Source organism: Aythya ferina (assembly GCF_964211825.1).
Source record: "Aythya ferina genome assembly, chromosome: 7".
In the NCBI taxonomy this organism is placed as follows: domain Eukaryota; kingdom Metazoa; phylum Chordata; class Aves; order Anseriformes; family Anatidae; genus Aythya; species Aythya ferina.
In genome coordinates this window covers 543,379-569,199 of record NC_140302.1, presented here as the reverse complement: position 1 = coordinate 569,199, position 25,821 = coordinate 543,379, and the positions used below count along the sequence as shown (strand labels likewise).

General features: G+C 37.0%; 1 protein-coding gene across 5 annotated transcripts in view; it reads right to left on the bottom strand.

The window, feature by feature from the left end:
• GRID1 (glutamate ionotropic receptor delta type subunit 1) overlaps positions 1–25,821 on the bottom strand; it is a 531,300-nt gene that overhangs the window by 88,560 nt on the left and 416,919 nt on the right. For all 5 annotated transcript variants that reach the window (XM_084525443.1, XM_084525445.1, XM_084525447.1 and 2 more), the window contains 3 exons: positions 21,275–21,448; positions 10,073–10,234; positions 8,663–8,782 (listed from right to left, as the gene is read on the bottom strand). In XM_084525443.1, the coding sequence (XP_084381569.1) occupies positions 8,663–8,782; positions 10,073–10,234; positions 21,275–21,448 (456 nt within the window). The remainder of the gene's footprint in view (positions 1–8,662; positions 8,783–10,072; positions 10,235–21,274; positions 21,449–25,821) is intronic.

Below are 25,821 nucleotides of genomic sequence, written 5' to 3'. Positions count from 1 at the left end.
GCAAGTGAAGTAGATAGTGGCAGCCTAGCACTGTCCTACTACATTAAAGAAGTACGGTTTCAAAGAGATTTCTTTCATTCATTTGAAGAAGAATTATACCATGATAGACAGCATCCTTCATCCATTGGTTTCAAAGCATGATACAAAATTTAATAATGAATAGGGTGAGTTGCATCACTCTTGTTCTTCAGGGAATCCTAAAGTCATAGACAGAATACTCTCCCAGTATCCTCCATGCTTCATGCTCTGTACAATTCTATTTGTTAAAAAAAATAAATAAATAATCAACAAACAACAACAAAACACAACCCATGGGCTTAAGGCACACAATCAGATATTTTTGCAACTTCCAACTTGATTACAGGACAGGTGCATAACTGTTCATGAGAGCAATTTGACTGCAAAGTGATTTGGCCTTTGCAGATACCAGGCTTCAGCTCTTCTACATGACATTTCTGTTTTGTCTATGCTATTCTAACAGGATGCTTTCTTAGCATGTGCCCTGCCTTTATGAAATAACAGCTGTGTGCATGTGATCACTGCAAAGGAAGCAACCCCCTTCTTTGTGACACTCTAGTCACCATTTCAGATCCAGGTGTCATTTCAGGTTCTTAATGATCTTTTAAGCTCAGACTGAGCTGGAATCCAGCCACATAAGAAAATCACTTTTATCCCATTTTCCATCCAGGCTAGTGGCAATTATATTTTTCACTTAAAATAGCTAGGACATGGCTTCCTTCCTAGGGCAAACTGCAGATTCATCTGGTAGATTCAACCTCTCATAATTTTCCCAATAATCTCCACTAACAGTGGATTTTGGTGAGCTTTGTTAATCAAGGGGTTTGTTCATTTTTATTTGGTTTTTACCCTTGGAAGGGGTCTAATTATAAGCGGAATTCAAATGTGTTGTTCTGTCTAATAGCCATTCCAGTCTGCAGCAAAATATGGAAAATTGACTTTTCAAATACTGTCAATATTTTTAATTATTATTGTCTTCTGCCTATGTACCTACTTCATGCTGGAAAACACCAAAAATATACACACACATTACTTAAATGTATTTTGGTGCCAACATATAACTTCAAAATGTTTCCTGTTAGTGGTTATATGGTTGGAGAGCTCTATTTATATTTTTGTCCATTGCAGTCATTAACATATTAAAAATACAGACATGCAATAATCTGATAGCATGCCACATAGATGTCATGCTCAGAAAGAATCTTCCATTCTAAGAGTTGTTACCTATGTCTAATACTGTCTCCATTCTAGTAAAAGGACACTGTCCCCAAATGGAAAAAAAGTTTTGTTTTGTATATATTTTACCCAAATACATCATTTCATTCACTCACACAGCAAAAGATACGGTACTGGAGCAGGTGTATTCAAGAATGCTTTCCTTGACACCGGCTCACACTGATTATAGACCATACCTTTTTTAAATACCCATTTAACTGTTTCCCATGTGGTCTAAAAACAAAGTCCTGAATTTAAAAGCATTTCTGCCAGGAACTGGAACACCGACAGGCAATTTCTGCCAAGTATTGTTATTTCAGTGAATTAGCGAGCTTGGACAAAGAAGTTTAATCAGAACTCTGATGCCCTTTTGCATGTATCTTTCCAAAAGAGTAAGCTGAGGAATTAAGGTTATCTTTTTTTTTTTTTTTTTTTTTTTTTTTTTTTTTTTTTTTTTAATGTATAATGAAGTTAAGGAACTAAGCCAAACCAAGTCAGACAGCTTGTGGCACTGTGACCTACAAGTTCATGTCCCACATTTGAGCTGACCACTAAGAAATCTTCCCATTAAATTTGTCTTTTGATAATATGAACAGCAAGTATTCATTGGTATATAGTAATATACTCTGGCATGAAATAGCAGAAGCAAAAGCAAAACCAGAGTTATTTAAAATTCTATTTCTATTTCTGTTGTTTAATATGACTAAACAAAAGCCATGCGATTTTTCTTAAATCTACAGTTTTGTAGCATGACTAAATAGTTTAATACCTGCATTTAAATGTCCACCTTTTGACACACTGAATACAAGCAGAGCAAAATACAGATGAGGGTATCATAGTTACCCTGGGTTTAAAAATTATTGCTCAAATAATAAATTCCTTCATGCACCTACATGTATTTGAAGTTCATCAAATGATATAAAGCAACACTAATGATTAGAGGAATTAAATGCATTTCAAACACTGCTGAAAGGAAATTGCAGAGTTTCCATTAATGTACAGCCCTTGCAACTGTCCCTGACACTGAAATCAGACTAAAAAGGAAGAGATACTAGATATCCTTTGTTCATATATTTATGAAAGCCAAGATGACATCTACTTGATTTATTAGTCAAAATAATTGAACATGTATTTTGGCATTAATATTAGTATCTTTCAACGGGATTTTGCTAAGCAGATATGATGCTGAAATGCAAGTCTAACACCTTGCAACAAATTCTTCCCATTTTGGTGTGATTTTCAAACATCATGATTGAAAGATATTCCTTAGAGTGGGAAAGACAGTCAGACTGACACTTTTTCTCTGGATTAGTGGGTTTACTGCCTTTGCTCCATATTGATGCAAGAAGGAATAGCAAATTATCTTGATCTTTAGATTTCCAAAATGGTAAGAAAAATTTCAGGTTTTTGTTGTTGTTGTTGTTGTGTTTGTTTGTTTGTTTTCAAGTACATCCCACTTGGTCATAAGCTCAGAAAATCTTGACCTGCTTCAGTATAGAATAACTTTTCTTCATAACATGCACGCACATAAGCACGGAATTCTACATTCATCATTAAGTTATAGGAGCTTTGATGAAAACTCCATAAATAAAGAACCACTGGCAATATTTTCCCCAACCATTAAACAAAACAAAGAAGTTAAAGAAAAATGTATCACACATTTGCTACAACAAAAAAAAGCATTTCTAAGCTTGCTTACTTTTCAGTTATTGAGTAAAATAATTCAGTTATGGTTTTCCAATGAAAGCATACAGAACAGAATATTTCAATTCCCAAAGCAAAGAACTAATTTGCAGAACTTGAGCAAACAGGGTCCCCACTTCATTTCAGAAAAAAACACCACTCGGGTTTGGTTCTTCATATTTCTTCTATTGTACTCCTCTATGGTTTAAAAATTGATTATAGCCATTTCCTATAAGTTCAGCTATGTTTTTAACCATTAATAATGCAACTTGTTGATTTTTCAAGAAATGCATATATTTTTACTCTTGATATCCATCTTGGACTGAAAATTACAACTAAAAATGAAATTGATTTATTATTTTGAGGAAAATACCCTAGATTTTTCTTCAGTTTGATGCAATGTATTTATGGGATGAATCACAATACTCTTTTTCCAAATTATTTTACCATGACATTCAATCCAGTCAAGCAGTAAGAGAATGTTAAAGCAAATGTAAATATGCAAAAATTGCATTTTACCCAGAATAAGGTTAACTATTACTCCTTCACTTTGGCAGGTAACAAAGGATCTTTAGTGATCATCAGTCTTGCATTTCAGCTGAAAGATACCTTGGCAACACAGATTATTCTGAGTTACTATACCCAAGTGCATGTTTATGAAGTGCTCTGACAGGAGGCAGGCATCTGTTTTATGTCTAAACCAAGACAAATTAGTTAGTTATTTTTCCATACGAGTAAAACTGATTCAATTACAGTAGTAACCACCTAAGATCATTCTCTTCAGTACATAACTTTTACTGGCATATCATGCAACTTGGCAATATTCTTACAGGTGAAAGCAGCAACCACTGCAGACCTCTAAAATGCAGTTTCTTTTTGCAATGATCAAGAAGTATATGATTTCTCATCATGATAATGATGAGATTTCATCTAAAAGTAACAATCACAATTCAAGCATTTTATCTAACTTCAAAAAAGGGGTTTCAACAACTTTGAAACATATCACAAAACTACTTACAGTGACTTCTACAATCTGCCTCAGAAGTACTGGAAGAAACAAGTATGACTAGGAAGCAGATGATAATTCAAGAAAATATACATGTAATTCTAAAAGAATGAAAACATACCAACTGACATAAATGAATAACCAATGGTAAATGTTATCATTTTGAACAGAATGTTTCTTGTGAAATACAGCATGAGTGTAAACCATTAATTCTCCCTTCATTCCAGCTAGTTTGGAAAAAAATTGCAGATTGCTCTAAAAAATATGATCCTGTCATAACATATGCTAAATAACAATATCATTCCACATTTACATAAGATCTTCCTGCCAGGGATGAAGATAATCTCAAAGCTGTTTATAAGTATTATCTAAACTAAGCCTAATCACAGCCCTGCAAGGGCAGTTGTAGGGTTATTGTATTCTCTGTATTCATGAACAGACAAGAACAAGCAGGTTTATATCCCAAGAGATCAATGTGAGTTAGTGAGTTGCCAGGAATACCACTCTAGAGCCCTAACTCTTATTTTTGCTCTCACAGCTGGATAATTAAACTTTTATATTGTAGTGAATTCATCCAATTGCAGAAATACAAGAATTATGAACCAGCACAGATGTTCAGAAAGTTACAGAAAGGCTTTCATTAATAACAATTAATAATGTAGATGATGAGCAGAGAGGAAATTAATGTAGACCTGACCTCCTTTCCCACTTCATGTCTCTTCTACTGTGATAAGCATAGTTTGCCACCGACAATTACAAACTAGCTCTGAGGAGATGGTCTCTCCAATGCTTAGGAATGTATGATTTCTAATACTATGATTCATTCAATTTCTTGATGTTAGCAGCTAAATAATTTTGTTACAATCCTTTTCTATCAGAGTTCAAAACATTATACAAAGCAGATAAATGCCCTCAATTTCATGCTACACTTGGGGACAATGAGCCAATGAAGCAAAATGACTTGATCACTCCCAGCCACTGCTGGGAATGAACCAAAGGAAAAAAGGAAACTTAAGATGAAGACAAAAATGTGAACAAACTTTACTCATCCATGCCCCTTGTGGCACAAATGGTCTTCTCTAACCAACATAATTCTATGATTCTATGTGGGTTAATAAATAAATAAATAAATAAAGGAAAAATAAATAAAATTTAAATGAGAAAAGACAGAGCCATGTTGGTAAGCTGTGCATTCATAGGAAGAGCATTCAGTGGTAATCCAGCAATTAACAGCAACCAGGGCTGGTATTGGTCTTGATGCACAGACTCTTAGCACAGGGAGCAGGCGTGAGAGGTGAAATGAGAAGAAAGGATCTTATATCAGCTACTAATTACAACCTAAAAATGCTTTGAATATAATAGGCCATTAGCCTCATTCCAGCTTTTCATAGGCTGTACCTGCATGTTATACCAATTTTTCCAGATAGTTCCACAACCCTCCACCCCTCTCCATGTTATGTTTGTGATTTTCATTCATTCTTTCAAATTTCATTCAATTTAAAACAATAGCATGGCATCAGCTGTTAAATTTCCTTACTCTTTGTCTTTTCAGTTGATTCTGTTCTATTTTATACTTTTTACAATTCCTTTATGTCTGTATCTGCAAGGCTGTGGGTATTTTTTTCCTTTTGTATTTATTTTTTTAAATATACAGATGCTCAGGTTGCTATTTTAGAAGGTGTTTATATGCACTAGGAACATAAATCATACAGCAATCATCAAGTACTAGGTATTTAAGCTTTTTCTGTTTCTCTGACAATCTTACCCCTTCAACCTTCAAACACCCTGATTGGTCATCACATCAGCCTCTTTTTTTAAGCATGAATAGATCATATTTTCTTAACTTCCACATGCACACAGTGAATAGAAGGCAATCACCTCAGCCTTTTGTAAAACAGGTTGGTAGACCTTAAGTGACTTTCTCTGTTCTTTTATGTTTAAACCAAATAAATTAGAGCATTTTCTGACGTTTCCCTTTCATTAAAGTCTGCCCAAACAAAGGAAAAGAAAGCATATACAACAACAACGGCAAAATACATGAAAGCCACTACAAGGTTTTGCCACAAAAATGTGATGTTGCAGTTGTGGAAGAAAGGAGAACGTGTACCAAGAGAGGAAATACATATATTTACTTGCGTGCATAACTCAGTCACACCCAGGGGAAATTAAAAACATTTATGGCTGCAGAAAGACCAGATCTGAGGGCAACTTTGAAGAGTCAAGATGCCTCTGCAAAAAGGCGCTACAAAAGACTTTCTAATGAACGTTGAGTCTTAGGGTACATTACAACTTTTGACTGGATTCTCTTTAAGTCTCAACACTCATTGTTACATTGCACTACCCTGTCACAGATCGTAAGTGCAAAGGCTTTTTGTAGGGTCAGGGCAGGAATGAACAGATACAGATGTTCTTCATACAGAGGAAATGAAAACCATGCAGAAAAGTACCTCTGTTTTGCACCAAAAGTGTCCCTCCACAGCTAAATCTGAGGAAAGGCTGGTATGGAAACAACTGACAATAAATCAGAATTGATCTCTCACTCCAGTAACATAAAGAAGACAAGCATGACTTTTAGAGCTTTTAAAAGTACTTCTGAGCTGTAACATATTTTTGCTGCAATAATAAAAAGTCAGGCTGTCAAAATAATTGAATACCAGTAGTTCCATGGTAGTTTTGCTCTGAGAAATATTGTCATTTCTAAGTTCTTCTATAGACTGCTGGGCATATGCTCTTGCATATTGCTGACTTTTTGCTCTCTATCTATTAGGCTAAGAGGATCATTTTCAGAACTTCATTTTAACTCAGAGTAGTATTACACAGCCAGTAGCTTTTTATCCATTTAGAATTATGCTACTTTTCATTTTTGGAACTGTGTAATGTTCTGCATTTAACATCCAAAGAAAGAGTTAAGCCTTTCTACATTAACCACCTAATCCCAAATTAGCAAATTAGGGATCAAAAGTGATCTGTACTATACCAATTTGGTCATTTTAGTCATCTTCCAATTTAGTCATTTTTCCCATTTCTTTGCCTTGTGGTCTCTTTTGCGTGATATGGTAGCTATCTCCCCACATGTGGATTACACCCCAATTTGGCCACTGTGCTGAACATATTGAAGTGAAAGCTTTTGCATATATATGAAGTGTACATTTTAAAAGAAAAAAAAAAAAAAAAAGTAATAATGTATCACATCATAATTTCCATGTAAGGTCTCAAACATGTTCTGAGTGATAATTATGCTGATTTTACTGAAAGTCACTTGGGAAATGTGTGTCAAAATGGAACTGAACTCAAGTTGCCTGATGGCACCCAAGATATGTGCTGGCAATAACACAGCACTGACAGGAGACTCATGCTTTTCTGTAGTGCCAGGTGGAAACACAGCAGGATACTCCTAAGCATCTAACATGGCACTGGATACTTCCGTTTTGCGTACTTGTACATAAACCTATGTACTTCTATTTATAAACACAAATTGCTTTCTAGGCCTCCCATGCCAACTCTGATTTATTACATAGGAAACACTATTTCCAATATGATCTTAATTTTTCATCACTAGGCTAGTATTCAGAACTCATTGTTCCTCACTTGCAGTACAAAACTTCTAGAAATCAAGTAAAGTGGACTGAGAAACAACCTTTTCTGGTCATGTCAATATAGGAGGGTGCCTAACAAATCTGAAGTCTTCAGAGACATTTTCTGGCAACAGAGGTTTTTCAATTATATCTCCTGGAGTTCTATGCATTGCAAATGCTTCTCTTCCTTCTTTTGAATTTCTAACAGATAGCACAAGCTTTTGGCTCCATGTCCAGAGTAGTCATGCCAAATTACACTCTGAGAGAATCTCAGGTTAAGCTATTCAAGATGATAATGTAAACACAAGATCTTAACTCATTTTTCCATTTAGGCTGGTATAATTCAGGTAAATCTAAATGAAACACATGAAGCAGTGGCCAAACAAAGAACAGAAAATAGCATAACAGTTAATTTTGCATGGAATTTGACTTACTCAGCTCTACTTAATATGGGAACCACGGTCTGTATAGTATTAGTATCTGTATTTCAACCAGATGACTAGTATAGGGACATATTTTAGACTGGGTTCCAATCAAAACCTCACTGTTCAAGTCAGAGTTTCACTTATTTTTGAAACATCCCCTCTGCAGGAACACGTTCTCAGTAGCCTTCTCAGCCCATGACAGTTATGTCAGTGACCCCGTGGAACCACCCTACTCCCAGTCTGTCCTTGCTCCACCAATCACAACTGACAGGTAATACTTTACTTCGTACAATATAGCATCAGCCATTTCTCAAATTATCTTCTCTAGAGCTTTCTAATTTATTTATTTCAGCTTCTTACAGCAGTTAAACCTTACACCTTTTTCTATTTGGGTAACTTATAATCTCAGTTAGCTTCCTTAATAAGACAAATGTCAAATCATTTTAGAAATAAAATACATGAGTAGAATTGTGCAGCCTTCACTATCATGTTCATAAGCACTGTCATGTCACTATATCATTACTGTACATTGGAAAACAAGTTGAAGGACTCCTCCCTACCAGTATAAAATTAGCTTTCAACATTTAAGCATATGAGAAATTAGAAAATATTTCTCTTATAGTAAATATCTTCTGTAGCATAGCTCCTATTTATTCCTAGAAAATAACATTTTCTCCCGTGAAACAGAATGTATATTATTTAGAGAAAAACAAAAAGAGAAATAAGCAGCATATCCTTACCCTCCGGACATCTTTGCCAAATGTTTCACTGTAGCTAGTGCCCAGTATTTCAAATTGAACATAGGGGTTGGCGCCATCTTCTCTAAACTCCATAACACCAGTAAGCCCGGTTATATGGCCCTAGGGAAACAATTTGCAAAAACTTTAGAATAGAACAAATTTGCCTTTATAAACACTCCTTTCTACTAAAGATATGCCAGATCTGCTTTGAAAAATTTTACAGTGAAATCTAAATGTAGCAATTGCATGTTCTTCCATAGTTCCAACAGTGCCAGAAAAACTTATATGTATTTTTTGAGGAAATATCTCTTCACTAACATATCCACTGTACATCTTGTCAAAAAGTCATCAGGTCTTTTTCTCTAATAGTGACAGACACCAAAGAAAAGGAGGGCCTTGGTGGAACATGAGACAATGGCCTTTCAGTGTAACTGATGGCGGTGGGTTGAGTCTGGTGTTGAATTCAAAGGCATGAAAATCCAAGCCCAGAAGAAAGAGTAATGCCTTCTGTTCTTCCAAAAGAGGCATGAGGAAAAGATCAAATTTTAAGTACTATTTTGAGTACTCTCTGTAAAAGTATCACTACGGGCTTTTGGGGGTTTGTAGCAGTAAAGCTTGAAATGACACTAAACTTTGAGTTAATTTATCAACAAAAGATAGTGCCATTAAGATTGGTCAGAGCATAACACAACACTTCAATGAAATTGCATCATTTTATTAGAGCAAAAATATTTCATCGATATATATGAGTGAACAGGTTGTTTCTTTTCACAAATAATTGCTAAAGTTATCATAGGATAAAATTAGTACTTTTTTTCCACTAGTATTTGTGATCTAATATCTTCTATATAAGAGGCTACCATGCATATACAAAGTCATAGTACTGTCCGTATCTGAGTAATTCAACATACTGCAAGACAGTGTAATTGCTAGTGACAACTTAGCTAAATCACATTGCATTTGCTCTGGGCTACAGCACATAAATGGATAGTTACCAATGCTCAGCTAACTTATGAAGCTAGTTGAGCTGCAGTAAATTGAACCTAAATCTTAAACCTTATCATTGGCTGGCCCCTCAAGCTCCTTAAGTTCTTTTGAGGAAATTATTACGACAAATGCACATATCTATCTGTATGACTGCTTCTAATCACATTACCTCCACAGAAGGTACCTATGATAGCAAGAGAAGTAAAACACATATCACTGGAACACAGTGTGTGTTATTTGTTTGTAATAAATCGTTGGCTTGTTTAATAACAGTAGGTCATTTCTAGTAGTTGTAAATCACTTGCTTCTAATAAATCAAAGAGAAGTTAAACAGAAGTCAAAAACCTCTTAAACAGCTAATCTCAAGAAGAACTGGAACAATTCTTTCAATTGCTCAAACAACTGTGGTTTGTCTATTCTCACCTTCTTAATAGTCTCTAGCATGGATCGTCCTCCATTCCAAGGTTTGGTGGATTTCCTCATGCAATTCAAACTTGCCATGCTGTGCCATTTCCTGTCCTCCAGTTTTCTGTGGAAAGCATTGGCTAGCATGAGCACACTGTCATACAGGTACAGGTTGGAAACCTGCAAACAATAATAAGAATGAGCCTCTCTGTTTATTTAAGCATTGTTTAAAAGAAACTGTAAAAACAAGCAAACAAACAAAAGTAAAAGCAAAAAGACAAAAAATATCATCTAGGCATGTTTGAGATCTTCAACAGTTAAGGCAATTCAGACAAACACCAGTGCTCACTCCCACCTTCTCTTTTCAGCCTGGCACCTGGGCTCTTCTGGCCAAGGGACTCTGGTGCACTTGCTTTACCTGTGCATTACCTACCCTACTGCAATGCAGTGCTGTAAAGATGTAAAAGATTGAAGCTCAAACATAAACTCAAGCTCCAGAAGAAGTACAACTATCTATCAATAAAAGACAAAGATTACTACTTTGTCAGTCATTTCAGCAAGGAGAAAATGATGGAACTGAATTAAGCTCTTAGTCTTTTTCTCGTTTGTGCAATCTTGGTAATTTCTAGCACAGCAAAATATAATACTAATGCATCTGTTTTGTACGGAGGGAAGAGAAAGAGCAGCATTATTTTGGCATCATCATCTCTCCACAAAATCTAAAGGAGACTGGTCACTGTTCTACTTTCTCAGGAAGGATTTATTTCAGCCTCCCTATTCTCCTTATGTGAGAGATAACAGCAGCAATAATTGACAACAAAGGTTCCAGTAAGAACAATGCACTAGTAACATCCAAGCATTCCTTTTCCAAAATTTTCCAAACCAAGACACAGCCATGGATACAAAATCAGATCTTTGACATGTGGCAGTATCCACTGTAGGTGGTAAAATTTTAGCAGTGGAAGTTGTTGAGAAGGTGCTTGGAAATAAATAAATAAATAAATAAATAAATAAATAGGTGCTCTCCACGTGTTTGCAGCATTTACAGGCACTCTTCAAACCAATGCACAGATTCAGGGGTCTCGATTTACTCTTTGCTAAATTCAAACTACCAGTTAGCATTAGGTGCCAGACATGGCATTTTTTAATTTTATATTGAAAAGATATTCATCTAGCTTTAGCCCTGGTGATCCGTGAATTTGCCACTAAGCATTTGGATTTCTCTAATTCACCACAGATGATGGTGCCTGTTGAACTTAATGCAGCTAAATACTTCCTATAAAACATCACTCAGCTGTAAAGCTTAAACACATAATACTGTTGCATCAGTGTCTAAAAGTAAACTTCTCATACTGTGTTAAGATCCTAATGTTAAGTCATAAATGTTCCATGTAATCTGGAGATCAACATAAATTGAGAATTTAGTCACTTTGGGAAGTTTTCTGGCATAAATTAATCTGACCAAAATATCTTAACAAATATGTAAACAAAACCTCATTTTGGAACAATTAAAATAGGAAGAAAATACACACAAAAATATTGAGGATACCCACCTATTTAAGTGACTATACACAAACAGGGATCTTAATGCAAAACCCATTTAATACTATCACTGAGAATCTCACCCACTTGGTATAGCTAGTTTTAATGTCATCATCTTTCCTTCCTTTTCTCTCTAGCCTTCCTGGAAAAAGAAAAAAAAAAAGGCAAAAAAAAAAAAAAAAGCCCACATTCCTTATATTCACCACTTGCTCTTGTTAGTCCTTGTCCTTTTCAAAGAGTTTCCAAAGCAGCTAATATCCAGATCTCCTCTTTTTAAGAAAAGTATGTACTTGAAGAGTTAATATGAGCTCCAGCAAGTAAGCTGCTAGTTTTGTTAAGTCTCTTTTGGTCTACTGCATTTGTCTCCCTACTCCACAGATATTTTCCAAACAACTTTCAAATAAAGGAACCAAGCAAATCCTTATTATTCAACAGGGCACTTTTCCTCTTCTAGTCTCCACTAAACAAACAAAACCAACAACAATAACAAAAAAAAAAAAAAACAAAACCTTGCTTAGAAGTACATTTTACATATAAGGAAAAAGGAGATTTCTTTTTATGCCATTAAAGACAGGATCCTCTTCACTCCCACTGAATTTGATTAAACCCACTCTTTTAACTGACAACTTATTGTCAATTTGCTGTGGAACAGCCACAAACCAGAATTGCTTTGTATTTTCACAGTTTGACACTGTTCTTTTCCAGCTCTGGGAAAATGCAGCCTCATTCCTGAAAACAGTTTGCTAGTAGGGAGTTTTAAGGTAAAATACAAGATGAACTTGGGTGCAGTGCTTTCCTTTTCTTATCTACCTTTTATGATACGATTATCCAAATATAAGGTACTAAAAGCTTGAGAAATATTTTTGACTATTTTAGCGACCTTGCATGCAACTCAAATACTCCACGCTATATAGCAAAACAAAACAATCACTTCACACAGAATCACACACAGAATTATAGGCGTTGGAAGGGAACTCAAGAGCTCATCAGGTCTAAGCCCCATCAGTCCTGAGATACTACACCACCTACCACAAGCAACACCACACTTGTGTGATAGCTATTGGTCTCTTGGTGGGGACATTGGGGTGAGTTTCCTGCTTTTGAGGAGGGGAACAAGGGTGACATGGGTGCCAAACTACTTGTTTACCAACCTAACGCATATATTTTAGTTAGTCCCATAATGGATTTTGTTTCACTATTGTTTTCTTTTTTTCATTTGAAAGAATGATATAAAATAAGTGACAGCACGAAAGGGTCTGCACAAGAGGAGTTTCACACTGCCTCCTTCCTTCTGTCATGAATCTATGCAGCAAGGCAGAAGTAAATGTTGCAGGGGGCATAGCAAGTTACTATTTTTTGTCATGGAAAGACTACTCTGCTACATCATGCTGTGCACACTGATCCACTGGTATTTTGCCACCCCAGTTCCACTGCAAAAATTAGTATATGGTACTATTTAGTATCAACAAAGTACTTCTTCTCATATAATCATACTCTAAGTATTAGTCAATACTGACATGCATGCATTTGTAAGTTTTAACTTTTATTTTACCCATTGCTCACTGATGGGTCAACATCCAATGTAAAGGTAAGTTGAATTTTATTCACATAATTAAGAATTCTTTTTAGAATACAAAATATGCAAACAGAATTATGATTCCAGTTCTAATCTGATGCCCAAGTAGTTTTGTAAGAGCACAGCTGAACAGGAGCATCCTTCAAATCTACAAGTGTTTTTGTTGTTGTTTGTTTTGTTTTTGTTTTACCTGACCATTTCCAGGCTACTAAAAATAGCGAGAAATTAAAGGGGAAAAAAAAAAGGAAAAAAAAGTAAGGGTTCAATACAAGGAATTAACAATACTTCCAGAAAGGAGATAAGGTATACCATCATCTCACTGTGATGTATATTTTCATCATCTTTTTTACTAATCTCTTTCTGAGCTAGAAAAATAAGAATACTTAAACTCTTCAAAATAAACACTTTCTGCCTGAATTCATTACTATGTATATATTTTTCTGTAGAAAAATTTTACTGAATTCAAGACACAGACTCTGGCCTGATCTCACATTTAATCCAGTGCTACAATGATTTCCTTTATTTTCTATGATATTCCATTTAATACAGCAACAATTCCACACGCTTTCACTGCTTCTTCAAAGCAAGGTAGTCATAATAACCTTGCTCACAACATGATCCTACTAAGTTGAACACTTAAATCTCTTTCAATAGCACCATCAGTCACTGTATTTTAGAACAGACTAGACTAAAATAGTTCAGTTGGAAGGGACTGCCAAAGATTACCAAGTCCAACTGCCTGACCACTTGGATGCTCACCAAAAGTTACAGCGTGTTACTGAGGGCATTGTCCAAATGCCTGTTAACATTTACAGGAACGGGGCACCATCCATTGCGCTGGGAAGCCTGTACCAGTGTTTAACCACCTTTGCAGTAAAGAAATCTTTCCTAATGTTTGGTCTGAGCCTCCCCTGCTTCAGCTTTGCCATCAGTGGCCAGGGAGTAGAGACCAGCACCTCCCTTGGTGCTTCCCTTCCTCAGGGAGTTACAGAGAGCAGTGAGGTTGCCTCTCAGCCTTCTCTTCTCCAGACTAGAGGACTGTTTCAGAAGAAAAATGTCTTCCACAAAGTCTCTCCACAAAATCACAAGTTTGCTACAATTTCCTGAATACTGATGTTGCAAAATGAAAAAGGGTTGATTGGACAAAGCCTGTATGCACTTGTTACTGCAAGTGCACACATATTTCAATTTTCGGCTTTCAAACCCTACCTGCATATAAAAATGACCCATGAAGGAATTTGTGAAACAACCAAGGGATCAGCTATACCCTGTTTCCACCAGTGCTGTCCGCGACATAAGAGATTTGAAAATCAGTCTTCAAGCAGCTATTCAGAATTGATAGCAAAGCAAGGGAGAAGGAAAAAAATGTCCATGGATTTGACTCCTTTGGGTCTTCCAAGCTCTGTAGCGTTTCTTATTTCCCTTACTTACATATTCTCGGGGGAGCAGAGGAGAAACAGACAAGTATCTGCCTGCAGGGATGCCCCTTGATATAACAAAAATTCCTAGAGTAGAACAACATGTTTCATTTCTGTCCTGTTTGGAGAAAGGAACTGTAATTTTCAGTTCCTCCTTCACTTGATTGCTGAGAGTTGTAAGAGCTAGAAGTAATATTACTAAATGCTTTCTGACCTATCTGCTATAAGAATGATGTTGACTGTTTTACAAGCATATTAAAGAGTTTGCACTGTACGTGAGTAACTTTAGGTATGTTCTGCTATATATTCTAGAAATTACTTCAGGAACATTTTGGATCCTATTGGGAACCTTTATTTCACAATGAAGAAAAAAGCTGCCATGAACTCGTTGAACGGAGCAGAAACTTTCAGTATGAGAATGGAAATCTTTCCCTATTTACATTACCAGATGTGATTTTAAAGAGGTTTCCATGTGAATTCTGCGAGATTTTCCAGAGTGAATTTAAAGCTAAATATGAAGATTGCTTTTAGCTCCTTCAGAAGCCCTAATCATAGACAAATGCTCTTCTGGGAAGAACAGCAAGCCACAAAGACTGACCCCAACTTCTGAGTTACAAGCAGAGACAGAAGTCCAGCCAGACAAGACCACTGAAGAAATCAGCTAGGAAGACAAGCAGGCACCCAGATGTCACTGCTTCAAAAACTTATTCCCAAACTCTGCATCTGTATCCTGCTGCTGCCAAAATCACCCTATGAGTGGCCACAGCAGTCAGTTCCAAGGATGAAGCAGATGGAAGATGAGCTCAGACCGAGCACAGCCTGCCAGCAGCAGAAATGCTCACTGCCTGGGGAGTGATATCATTGTGTTTGCGTATGCACACACCAGCACGCACTGCAACTGTGTTTCAGCTTTCAGAGTTCAAGTACTGATAAACACAGTTAGGCACTCGTGTCTCTAATGACAGGATGCATCTTTCTAGGAGTAGTGAAGATCAACAGTTTGATTACTTATGGTATAACAGCACGCTCACAAGGATATTGTTAGGACAGAGACACTAACAACTTGACCCATTTCATTTTCTTAAATTAGTTTGCAGAGCCCATTGTAGACTTTGTGTGAATGCCTGTTTTAAATCCATGCTTTACTGCTCATGGAGAACAAAATCACAGCCGACAGTCTGGCATTCATGAAAAAAGCAGAGTCAAAAAGCAAACTTTCATTAAAGACTCAAATGTCAGCTTTAAACTTCCAAAGGGCTATTTATTATCACTGAGGCAAACAAAAGCCTGAATAAAATTTTCATGAAACGACAGAAAACCAGACCATAGTAGTATATTTAGTCAAGCCCTCCAATGTTAAGGAAATTAACTGGTATATTATTTAGTGATTTGTCCAGTTTTGTTTAGTTTTAAGTGTCAAACAATGGGGTTTTTGAAGATTCCTTTGGAAGCCTACACTATTAGAATTTTTCTTTTATTTTATTTTTTATTTTTTAATAAATAATAAACAATCTTTACTTCTTTTTTAATTTTCCCCTTTTTACTGCGTTATCTATCTCACACCACTCTTCTCCTTACACACCGTTTCTAATCTCGGAATGTTCCCTTTCCTTCAGCTAGCTACTACGAGTATTTCTCTTAATCATGTGTATTTTCATACTCAATATGTTTTCTAACAACATGTTAACAATAAATCCTGGATTATAGTGTAAAGCTCAAACTTGTCAGCTGAAGGACATTGGCTTTGTTCACCAGACATCTCAAAAATTTGGCACAGCCAACACTCACTGTCCAGGGAGACATTTGATAAAGCATACTGAGAACAACAGAGTCAGACAGCAGGACAGGAGGTGGAAAAATAGAGTGTAAGATGATAATTTTACCCTCTATCATATATAAATAAATAGGGATTCCTTGTGTCACTCAGGGGAAGGAGGTAGAAGAGAGTGGATGGGGGGAATGTGTTCCTAGTTTGTTTTAATTTCTTACTGTTCTAGTCTGCCAGCAATAGTCAATAAATTAGATTAATCACCCTACATTGAGTTTGTTCTGCCCATGATGGTAATTGGTGAGTGATCTCCCTGTCCTCTCAACCCTTGAGCTTGGAAAACATAGTAATTTCTTTCTTCCCCTCGTCCTTTGAGGACAGAGAGTGAGGGAGTGGCTATGTGGAGTTTAGCTGCCCAGCAGGTGAAAACCACCACATGTTCAAACCTCCAGGCTGTCACAAAATTGCACTTGGTCAGAGGGAGGGTGTCCTTTTTTTAAAAAAAAATATTATTTTTTCAAGCCCATACTTCTGCTAACACACCTAAAGACATGCTATAGGGTTTGAGAGAAAGATACCCCATGCAATGGGTGCTGAAGTCAGTTCAAGACTAATTTTCATTCATGCAGTGCTAAGAAAACAGATTCTACTGTGACTGAACATCTGGCCAATAGTCCAAACTAAGCTTTGCTAAAGAGACATGCAAATATATGTTTATAATGAAAAGAAAAATGTGGCTCATTAATCCTTTATGACAGAAAGTATATTTTTTAATAGGGCTCAATCAATATTTATTGCTCCCAGTAGCACTTAACTGTTGTGTGATAACAGCAGTATAAATAGGTCAAATGACAGCCAGGTTATTTAGCTGGATAAAATTGCAGGATCAGGCCCTTAAGTTTATGAACCAAAATGCTGGGAAAAAAAAAAAAAAAAAAAAAAAAAAACAAGCAAGCAAACACCTCCATGCACAGAGTGGCTAAATTGCAGCAATTCCTGAAAGAAGACAGTTCAAAAACAAAAATGTAGCTCTGAAGAAGCAACTGCTAAGAGATGCCTACAAAGTTGTCTGATGGTCTAGTCTTCAGCGGATGAAGTTTTCACATGGAAAGAAGAGCTGATGTTTCAAGGAATACCCTCTCACACTTCTTAACATCTTCTCTTTAAATATGTCAAAGCAATGCCTGGAATAGTTCTTCAGTAGAGAGGCGGGACTCTGAATCCTTTGAGGAATAACTATTATTTTTGTGACACAGTTTGCTGGAGTTTTCTTCTTTTTGCTCTTCTAATCTTACTATATATATTCAGACCATGCTAAATAACTCCAGATATCCTGCGTTCCTGTAATGTGTTTTACATATTTACAACCTATGTGGCTCTCACATAGATTGAATTTATCAACTGTCTAAATAGTAAAAAAGGGAAGAAGGAAACTGTAAAGGCAATCACTTTTCTAAAGAGAAATATTTCCTTAAAAACATAACCATAAAAAAAAACAAAAACAAAAACAAAAACATAACCATAAAAACCACAAAACGTAAACGTATCTTTGTCAAAAATTAAGTCTGTAGACAAGCTTCAAAGCTAATGTTTAAAAAGAAAGAGTTTGAAAAGAAGATTCTGCATTCAAATTCTTAAAACTGAATGTATAAAAGCTATCTCTGAAATCATCTTAACAGTTTAATAGTGGTTATCTTGCCAAACACCATTCAAATACGACAGGAATACATACATACAAGGCATACAGGATTAACTGGATTAGTCTTTAAATCCCAACATGCCTCAGCATTCTTCCTCCAGACAAGGCAATACTGACAATGCTGATGTCCCAAACCACACAATACTCATCATCAGTGGAAGACAACAAGTGCTACACTTAATAAAAAGTGGAAGAAATGGACACAGAAAATCATTTATGAAGAATAAGACAGAGATTAATATAGTCCTGTGAATTCAAATAAAATGACCCAGACAGAAAACCTTATAAATACTTTTCTCCAGTTGAAGCAGAAACTCAGCTGGGCATATTATATGCGCAAGAAATAAGGGTATGAGCAAAATTTTTGACAAGTGGGTTGATGGAGTAAGATTGGATTTCCACAAAACATTCAGAACAGATGAGTTTTTGGATGAGCTTGCAGAACAGCCTGATCTTTAAAAGCCTTGTCAGAATGCCAAACTGGGATGATCACCCACTGAAAAACAACTTTTCAGGATATGGTACTAAAGACGCTGAGAACAAAACCATGCCAACAAGATTTTCATTAATTTAGCCAGAACAAAGTTAATAATCCATGATGTAAATGTTTCTTTCTTTACTAGCTTGTTAAAAAATGCCAAATTCTCCCCTATAAAATGTTACAGCTAGAGGCTGACAGAGATTAGCTTATTCTTCTTCAAAGTCATTAAATAAATAATTAACCAACAATAGCTGGTAAGTAACCTTGACAACAAAGAATTATTAATATGAAATTGCCCAAGGGAGCATGAGCCAGGGATTTCCAAACTGTGGTGTTAATCAAACTACTTCAAAGCAATGCAAGGACTCAGTGCCAGCAGGCGGTCAGTGCCTCTTGTGGATTCATACAGCCCGACACAGAGCTCGGAGCTACTGCAGCCTCTGGTAACAGGGGTAATTTAGTGATGTACTTCTTTACAGCAAAAGGTCAAAACAATTTTTTAAGCAAGAAAAGGGAAACAGAAGATTGGAAGTACCTGAATTGCAGGGCCATTAATAATAGGCCAGTCATACTTAGAAATGAATATGAGCTCTATACCCACAAGGTGTTACATAAGATGTTTTGGCAAAGTCTAGGAAAAAATGCAGATATGCTTCAGATATAGCAGTGTATGATAAAAACATCCTATATTCAACTTGTAGAAACTTAAAAATAACATAAGATTACTGAGCGTGGTTAATCTGAGAGACTGGTAATAGTGAACACTGCCCTTCAATTTTCTGAGTATTCCTTTTCAGTGTAGCTGGATGTGAAAGGTATGGAATCAAGTTCCACAATATTACCTATATACCTCTCCACCTTTCTTCTTTCTAAGTTCCTTGAGAAGGAAAATAAAGAATAACATTACTGTTCCATTCTCTTAATAACTGTTTCTAAGGCAGTATAATATTTCCAAAGGACAGAAAATCTGAATGCTGAAGATGTTCTGCTTCTCAAAACCCACACTTGTGAAGCAGTAGGAAGAGTATTTAGATTCCTAAAGAGTCCTTTGTCAGTGAACTTCAGTAACAGGGCGTGAGGCTATTCATGCTAGCAAACCAATTACTGGTTTAGCAAATAACTTCCTCAGAGAGGTGTCTGCCAGCCCTTCAGATGAGTCTCTGAATTACATTATGCATAAACCAGCATAGACAGAAATACTCAGAATCCTGTCATAATGCAAGATTGTTCCCCAATGAGTGATTTGTTGGTGCAGGATAGATAATTTTTTCAACATACTAGAAATTGCTTTGATCCTCTGAAACGAGTGGCCTTTGTTCTCATTACAGTATACCTCAAAGTTGATAACAAAGATCAAACGTGTCTTTTTCTTTCAAATACCAAGATAAGCAGAGACTTTCCCTACACAGAAAGAGCAGACCAGTGCTCAGGGAGACAGTGCATGTTATGGACATTTCCTAAAGTCTGCCCCCCAAACCCACTCTGACCTGAGTCAGGCAGGGGTTCTCTTTAAGGAAGAAATTCCCTTCCTTGAAGGTTTCAGTTCCTACAGCTAAAACCTTTTTTAGTAGGGCCCAAACAAGTATAACATACATCTGCATCCACGTTACTTAAAAAAAACCTTCTCCCTATGCATCTCTCTCCCTTCTTCTGATTTCCTGTAAGCCTCACACCTTGCTCTACAGAAGCTCTTCCAAACCAGAGAGTGAGTTAACCCCTGGGAAGAGCCCTTTTCCTGACCATGCTGCAGAAGCCCAGACTGCAGACAGCCTCTTCCCCACAGCCTAACCAAACCCTAAATAGACTCACCCTCACACACAGCACCCATTCTTCCCAACTCACAGGTTTGACATTTGTATATGCACACCATCTGGGGCTGAGATCAAACTTACAGTAAAAAGGCTGTCACCAAGCTTGCACGCTCAATCTTACTAAAGTTTTCAGTTTTATCCAGCAGCTTAAAAAGTACTACAGATGAAATTCTTAGCCATAACTAAAGTAAACTAGAAACACAGAGAGTCCTATCAAAAGCCTAAGACCCGATTAAAAATTCTTGCACTATCGTTGGAAATAGATACTAAAACTGGGCTTAAGCTGAAATTAATGCGAGAAAAATTCTAATAACTGGGATAAATTACCAAGAAATCTTGACACAGTGCCTGCATCACAGTCAAACCTATTACCAAAATCTGGAACTCAAACTAGCAGTGTCTGTTTCACATGCTCAAAAAATTATCAGCTGTGAGAGACTTCTGAGACTACTGAAATGGGACAGATTGAGCACATCAGGTGGATTCAGTCCATTTAACTAAATATGAAATGCTCCACAGTCTAATACCGATCAAAGTTGTTATCCTTCCAGATTAACTCTTTCACATCAGATATCTAATAGGCATAAATATGACTGTGACACCACAATACTATAATAGCACAGCACAACTTTTTTTTTTTTTTTTTTTTTTTTTTTTCCACATACAAAGAGAATTGTTAAAGCATGACATATCCGAAACCACCTCTGAGTTAGTGCAGCTGCTTTCCAGTACTTAATGGACATAAGATCGTATCTAAGGAACTCATTTCTGGGAAATAAAGAACTAAATCAGGAAAAGCTGATCAAAAGTTATATGCAGATTTGTCTGCATTAATTTTATTCTTCCTCTGAGGTAATTCAGTCACCGAAAACTATCTCATGTCAAACTCCTAAAATGGACTTCTCTGCTAGGCACAGCTACTGACCTGCAGCATTTGAAGATAGCCTTCTTGTGGATCACACAGCAGTGATGATATTCGGTGATTGTTCCTCATGCACCTCTGATTGTTGTCTCTTGAGAGCGGGAAAATTTGCCGGATAACTGTCATCCTCCCCAGAGCACTATGTACCAACTCTAATATTTCATTATCGGTGATTTCCTGTGAATGGAGACACAGTCTTTTAAGAATATATACCTGCCTAGACATTTTATATTTATCTTTTATTATTTGATAAATGTTTTTAAATGAACAGTGGAAAAAAAAAAAAGTTACAGATGTGTGTGTTTTATCTAGGACAAATGTTCATATTTTTTGTTTAATAACAGCACTTTTTAAATGAATCATCTGAAACAAAAGAAAACAGCTTAACACAGTACCATCTATTTTGGCAATACTAACATATTGTGGAGGTAGTTCCTCACAGAGAAGCACCAAGATGGTCTCAATAGGTTTCTAAGTAAAAAACAAGAAAAGTCTTCAAACAAAATGTATATAGAAAGAATGTTGGTTTAACAGAATAGAACCTTACTACATACTCAGAGCAAAACAACAAATAGAAAACATTACCATCTTTAGGAAATATGGCCCCTACATCTGAGAATGTTGCAAGATAGTACTTTTCCCATAGAAACAGTAAATTATTCAGACTAATCCTTATAATAATGTCTCAGGGAAGACTTCTGAGGTTATCTACATTATGAAATCTAAAGTATGTGAAACTTTATGGTAGGGATTGACACATACATGAATGCGAATTTCTGCATACAGAATAATGTGGGATAAATAGAATCATAGAATACCATGAGTTGGAAGGGACCCACAAGGACCATTAAGTCCAACTCCTGGTTCACACAGGACCACCCAAAATCAGACCATACATGTGCGAGTCTTGCCCAAACATTTCTTGAACTCTGACAGGCTTGGTGCAGTGATGGGTTCCCTGGGGAGCCTGTCCCAGTGCCCGACCACCCTCTCAGTGAAGAACCTTTTCCTGACACCCAGCCTCCTTTCAGAGTGGACCTTTTCCTGACACCCTCCCCTGTCCCAGCTCCATGCCATTTCCTTGGGTTCTGTCGCAGTCCCCAGAGAGCAGAGCTCAGCGCCTGCCCCTCCGCTCCCCTCGTGAGGGAGCTGCAGGCCGCCATGAGGCCTCCCCTCAGCCTGCTCTGCTCGGGGCTGAGCAAACCAAGGGCCCTCAGCCGCTCCTCATACATCGTGTTCTCTAGACCTTTCACCATCTTCACAGCCCTCCTTTTGTATGATCTGTAGTATTTTTTTGTCCACAGAATCACAGAAAGATATGAGGAAACCTCAAGGTCATGGACAGAGCCTGCATCTACTGACTGCCTCCTTCTGACTACTTCAATTGCAATTGAAGCCAACTCAACCACATGCTTTTATGTATTTTGTATCTAAACAAACCCTCTATTTTTACCCTAGGAACAAATAGTTTGAAAATCATGGTCTTAGCTGATCTTGAAATCATAACAGTGGTACAGCTTGTGATGGCTATTTCCTACCAGGAGCTCACCATGGGAAATGACAGGCAGTTGCACCAGACTGCATTCGTTCCCTCCGGCGCACCCTTCTCAAGGAACGGCTTGACATCCATGCTGCATACCAGTGCCACCAGCAGCTTTGCAAGTCACATCAGCCCATCTCAAGCACAGGTTGTCTGCAATCTGCAGATCAGGGCCACCCCACTGCCAAGGTCTCTCAGAGGGCTGCTAACAATTTGTACTGCTGTACTCGTCCGTTTTGTTACCACAGCCCACACCTTGTGATGTGTCATCAGCAGAAGTGAACTTGACTCTGTACTTTTAACATTCAAGAAAAAGTAGTTAATTTTCTTGCCATTTGCTCTGTCAAGCTGTGAGTGAAATGACCGTGGGGTTGTTATAATTACTTGTTACGGTTGACTAGTATTGTAACTTTGGCTCAATTTAGTTTTTCTTTGCTGATTTCCCATCATTTTTTAGGAACATGAATTTTTAACTTCATAGAGGGTAACATTCATTGTATTAATGACAGACCAACTGGTGCTGAGTGAAAAACAGAAATAAATATATTCTAAAAGAAGCCAAAGATTTTGAGTCTTAATAGAAAATTCAGGGCTGTGCCTATTGCCTTGCAGGGGGTCACCGCAGGAGACCTTTGAGCTCTAGAACAGTCCTTCAGAGAACGGCCTTTGATTCTTCCTCTCTGGGGCTGAGGGTGTTAATGCCACAAAAGATGTTTAAGTTTCTGACACCACGGTCTGAGGGGGAAACAGGTTTGTGGGATACCTTTAACTCATAACCCTCTAGGTTGCATCCTTGACTGGCAAACTCGGACTGACTGGAATCAGAAGATATCTTTTGAGAAAAAGACCATGAGTCATCCAAAACTTCAGTTAAATCATGCCACATGTATGGGAGAGCCTAGTCACTGTACAAAGAAGAAAACAGGTAGGCCTTTCAAGGCCAACCACAGGCTGACTCCAGCCAGGGTGGTGGTACAGCCACGTGGCTGTAGGGGCACCTACAAAGCAATTGTGGGGCACCTGGGGCGGCTTCACGAGTGGAACAGTGAGGCTGAGTGCCTGAAACGCGGAGGGGGACAGGTGACCACCACCCTTCGCCAGAGCGGCCTGGCTGTGTTTCCCTGGCCTAGTGGCATGGCTGCAGCCCTTCACCTTGCATGGTGTCAGTAGGCCCTAAGGACTCATTTCTAGGAAAAACATAGTTCTGGCTTAGCAGCACATGAAATTTTAAATGTCACATGTAGAACGGTCACCTGTGTTCTGACTGTGATAAATACAGAGAAAAAAAAATAAAAAAAACCTACAGAGTAGGTTTTCTTCTTCAAGAAAGAAGAAATAAGTATATGTGAAGTTGGCTCTTACATTTATATCCGTTTGGGTAACAGCATATATTCAATAAATAGTTTTAAGTCACAGAGGAAAAAACATTTCTCACTGATCTTATAATTAAACTCTACTCATCTTATTATTTGTTTAAAAGTTATATTTTTTCTTTCCTGTGCATCATAAGAAAATTTTCTTCACAATGTGAAACAGAAAACTAAGAAAATCATTTAATACCATCCTACCATCCTAGAGCTTTTTTTTTTTTTTTTTCCCCAAACAAATGTACCCCAATTTTCCAATCTTAGTCAGGGATTGTTGCACATCACAAGACAGCACACTAATTACTTTCTGTACTAGGTGTGAACACTGCATTCTAAATAGTACTTATGAATTGGTTTGGCCATGCAAGCTCTCCTCACCAAATTCCATACTAAATGCCCACTTTCAAACTTTAGTGAACCCATGATGTTATTACTTCAACAGGGGTAAATCCTTACTTAATACAGATAGTGTCGTTTGCTTGGTTCTGGGATGTTTTAAGGAAGAAAAATTGCCCTTCACCCCTTCACCTCAAACAGCATTTTGCAGTCAGCCCTGTAAATACTGAATTTCTTGAATGAGGATGAAGAGAGAGCACTTTTCACAGGAATAAAGGATGTTCTTATATATGTGTCCTTATGCTGTATTTCCCCTTCATTAAGGGAAAGAATTTGGATAGTCCAAATAATTTAGGGAACACTTAAATAGTTTGGCAGGCATACATAAGTGTAAATCTGACTATTAGTTCTCACCACCCAACTCAACACTGAAAAGGTATTCCTTTAAATATTATTTTCTGTTAATGTGACATATTAATGGCAAAGTTCACTCTCCAAGAATTTGTAGCATTAATTTATCTATTTGCTAACCTATATTGGTCACTTGGGGGAATTCATTTATCTATTTATTTATCTGCACAAAAAGAACTTCAGTTAGTTCTTAATACCTATCCATATTGCTCAGGGGAATATTTAAATCTGCCCTAGTTGTGCCCAACTATCATAACACAAATTGCAAAATGAGACAATTATGTTTCACATTACAATCTCTATTTTCTTAGAGGTAATGACAGAATAATATAAATTTTAATGACATTAATAATTTAAAGAACAGAAAGAGAATTCCAGAAAGAATATCCCTGAGAAATCTGGAAGATTAAACTGAATGGCAATGAGAACAAGGATGCTCATGGAGACAAAGCTGCAGATATATGCAGAATTTTTGCATTAGGATCAACACTATTTGATAGATTATTCTTGCTCCTCTCAATGCATTACATACATCTATAAATGGACACTTGTTCAGTAGTTGAAAATTCAGAAAATATCCTTCACAATAAACAGTTTTTAAGACATTTGTGACAGCTCACTCTGTAGATAGACTTGTTCAACCTTAACATTATTCTGCCTTCCCTGCATCCCACATGAACAAACACACACACACACATATATATAGGTTAATCCTTTAAGTCGTGGACATTTTTCATATCACAGAAAACATTCTAATACAAACCTGTCCCACTGCCATCCTCATTGTCCTCCCACACATCTGACATTGGCTCACTTCTTTTCCTTTAACCCAATGCCCCTAAAAATCCCTACAGGATTATAATTTCATTGAATTAGCTTTATTTTTAGTTAGACTC